At 35.7% G+C, this 2,479-nt stretch overlaps 1 protein-coding gene across 1 annotated transcript in view; it reads left to right on the top strand.

Annotated features, from left to right (window-relative positions):
* Positions 1-2,479, top strand: part of AMACR (alpha-methylacyl-CoA racemase) — a 34,263-nt gene that overhangs the window by 15,683 nt on the left and 16,101 nt on the right. The window contains exon 5 of the mRNA XM_019647853.1: positions 1-132. Coding sequence (XP_019503398.1) covers positions 1-132 — 132 coding nt within the window. The remainder of the gene's footprint in view (positions 133-2,479) is intronic.

Raw genomic sequence — 2,479 nt, forward strand, 5'->3', positions numbered from 1 at the left:
TATGGGAACAACCTCGTGGAGAGAACTTACTAGATGGTGGAGCACCTTTCTACACAGTTTACAGGACAGCAGATGGGGACTACATGGCTATTGGAGCACTAGAACCCCAGTTCTATCAGGAGCTGATTAAAGGTAAGTAACTTTCATGTACCTCCCACTGTCCTCCTTTTTCTGTGGATGTTCTTTAGCCTCTATTTGGGGGCCTTTTGAAATTCATGATATCTTTGATTACGTATCCACTTTATAATTAACCTAATTATAGCCATCATAATATTGTGGGGCATTTCCCCCACCTTTTAAATTGACGGGTAATTTTACAATTCTATAAAATAGCTCAGGGTTTTAAAAAATAATCTTTTTTGTGGGAGTTTAATGTTTTTGTTACATGTCATACTCAGTAGTGTTGGCTATTTATCTTGCCCTTGTGTGCTCTTATCTTACTCTTCCCTAGAAGAATAAGGTATGCTAGTTCTACCTGTTCCTGTTCCTTGATAGCTGTCCCTCATGGCAGGCACTTCAGAGTCACGGGTCACCAGAGCACAGATGGGACTTTGGTGAATGAGATTTTATTGGAATATGTTACTATCACTTGATGCTTCTGCAGTTTAACTTTCTCTCAGATTCTTGTCTTATTGGTGTGCTACCACAAGTTAGCGAGAAAATTTGCAATCCCTTCTCCCCTAATTAAATGAACTCAAGTTATTTTGTTCCTGTGAAATGTTTGAACTTAAACTTCACTTTACAGATAATTTAGTATCTAAGAAGTTTTAGAATATACTCAAGGGGTGTGACAAGCTGGTCACAGTACATTTATGTTTTAAGTTTAGAGTTTCACTGTTATGTTTGGTAACTTTTCAGATGTAATGTACTAAAAGTTATTTGCATACGACTAAAATATTGTTTTTGCAAGCATCAGAAAGCATTTTATGATCAACTATGTTAACTTCACCAACTTAAATATAGTTGGAAGCACTGTAGAAGAGAATGGTTTACCTAAATCACATAGGATGCCTTTCTGTCCAGAAATTAAAACTAAGAATAGAAAGTGCTAATTCAAAATTCTGGACAGAGCAATGCTGTACAAAGGACTGAATGGTGGGAACAACATTTTTACCATGGTGGTTGCAGGGCTCTGGAAAGCATCAGGGACATAGCATAGTGGAGTTTATACCTTAGAAAAACCTTGTATATTTATGCATTGTCTATAGAGAACTTAAATGTAATAATAAAATTGACCAAACTTCAGCCAGCTTTTTTTTATCACCATGCACAGGCACTTCTAAATGACAGTGATAAAACATACACACTGAAAAAAAAATGTGTTGGTTTGAGCTCTAAACAATTGCTGCAGCTACTGGTGCGTTCTAATAACATATGTAAGCTTTATTAGCACATTTTTTATTATTCTTTAGTAAACATTGCATAGAAGTTATTCAAAGAACTCCCAATTGTACAGTCTCACCCAAATGTTTTCTTTTAAGAGTTTCATAGTTTCTGCTCACATTTAGGTCTGTGATCCATTTTGAGTTTTAATTTTTGTGTATGAGGTGAGGTATGGGTCCAACTTCACTCTTTTGCATACTCATATGGCTGTCCAGTTTTCCTAGCACCATTTGTTGAAAGGACTGTTCTTTCCCTGTTGAATGGTCTTGGCATCCTTGTTAAAAATCAATTGACCATAAATGTAAAGGTTTATTTTTGGACCCTCAATTCTGTTTCATTGATCTATGTGTCTACACCAGTACCACACTGTCTTAATTACTGTAGCTTTGTAGTAAGTTTGAAATCAGGAAGTGTTTGTCTTCCAGTTTTGTTCTTTTTCATGATTGTTTTGGCTATTCAGGGTCCCTTCCATTTTCACATGAATTTTAGGATCAGCTTGCCAATTTCTGCAAAAAAGGCAGCTGGGATTTTGATAGGGGTTGTGCTGAATCTGTACATGAATCTGGGGAGTATTGCCATCTTAACGACAATAAGCCTTATGATATGTTTTTCATTTATTTAGGTCTTCTTTACTTTCTTTCAGTGATGCTTTGTACTTTTCAGTTCACAAGTCCTGCACTACTGTGGTTAAATTTAATCTGAAGTATTTTGTTCTTTTTGATACTATTGCAGATGCTAACATTTCTGGATTATGAAGTGATATACAGTTTTTGGATTGTATAGAGTTAATATATGATGTATAGTGATTTTTGTGTATTCATCTTTTTTCCTGCAACCTTACCAGGCTCGTTTATTAGTTCTAAGTGTGCATCTCTGAGTTTATCTTGCTTGAGTTCCTTGAGATTCTTGAATGTACGATTAATGTTTCTCCATCAAATTTAGGAATTTTTAGACATGATTTCTTCAAGGATTTTTCTGCCCTTTCTCTCTCTTCTCCTCTGAGATATCCTTAATGCATATGTTGGTATTTCTGATGGTGTCCCACAGGTCTCTGAGGCTCTGTTCATTTACCATTATTCTTTTTCCTTTCTGTTCC

Source organism: Hipposideros armiger, unplaced genomic scaffold (genome assembly GCF_001890085.2).
Source record: "Hipposideros armiger isolate ML-2016 unplaced genomic scaffold, ASM189008v1 scaffold_117, whole genome shotgun sequence".
Taxonomy (NCBI): domain Eukaryota; kingdom Metazoa; phylum Chordata; class Mammalia; order Chiroptera; family Hipposideridae; genus Hipposideros; species Hipposideros armiger.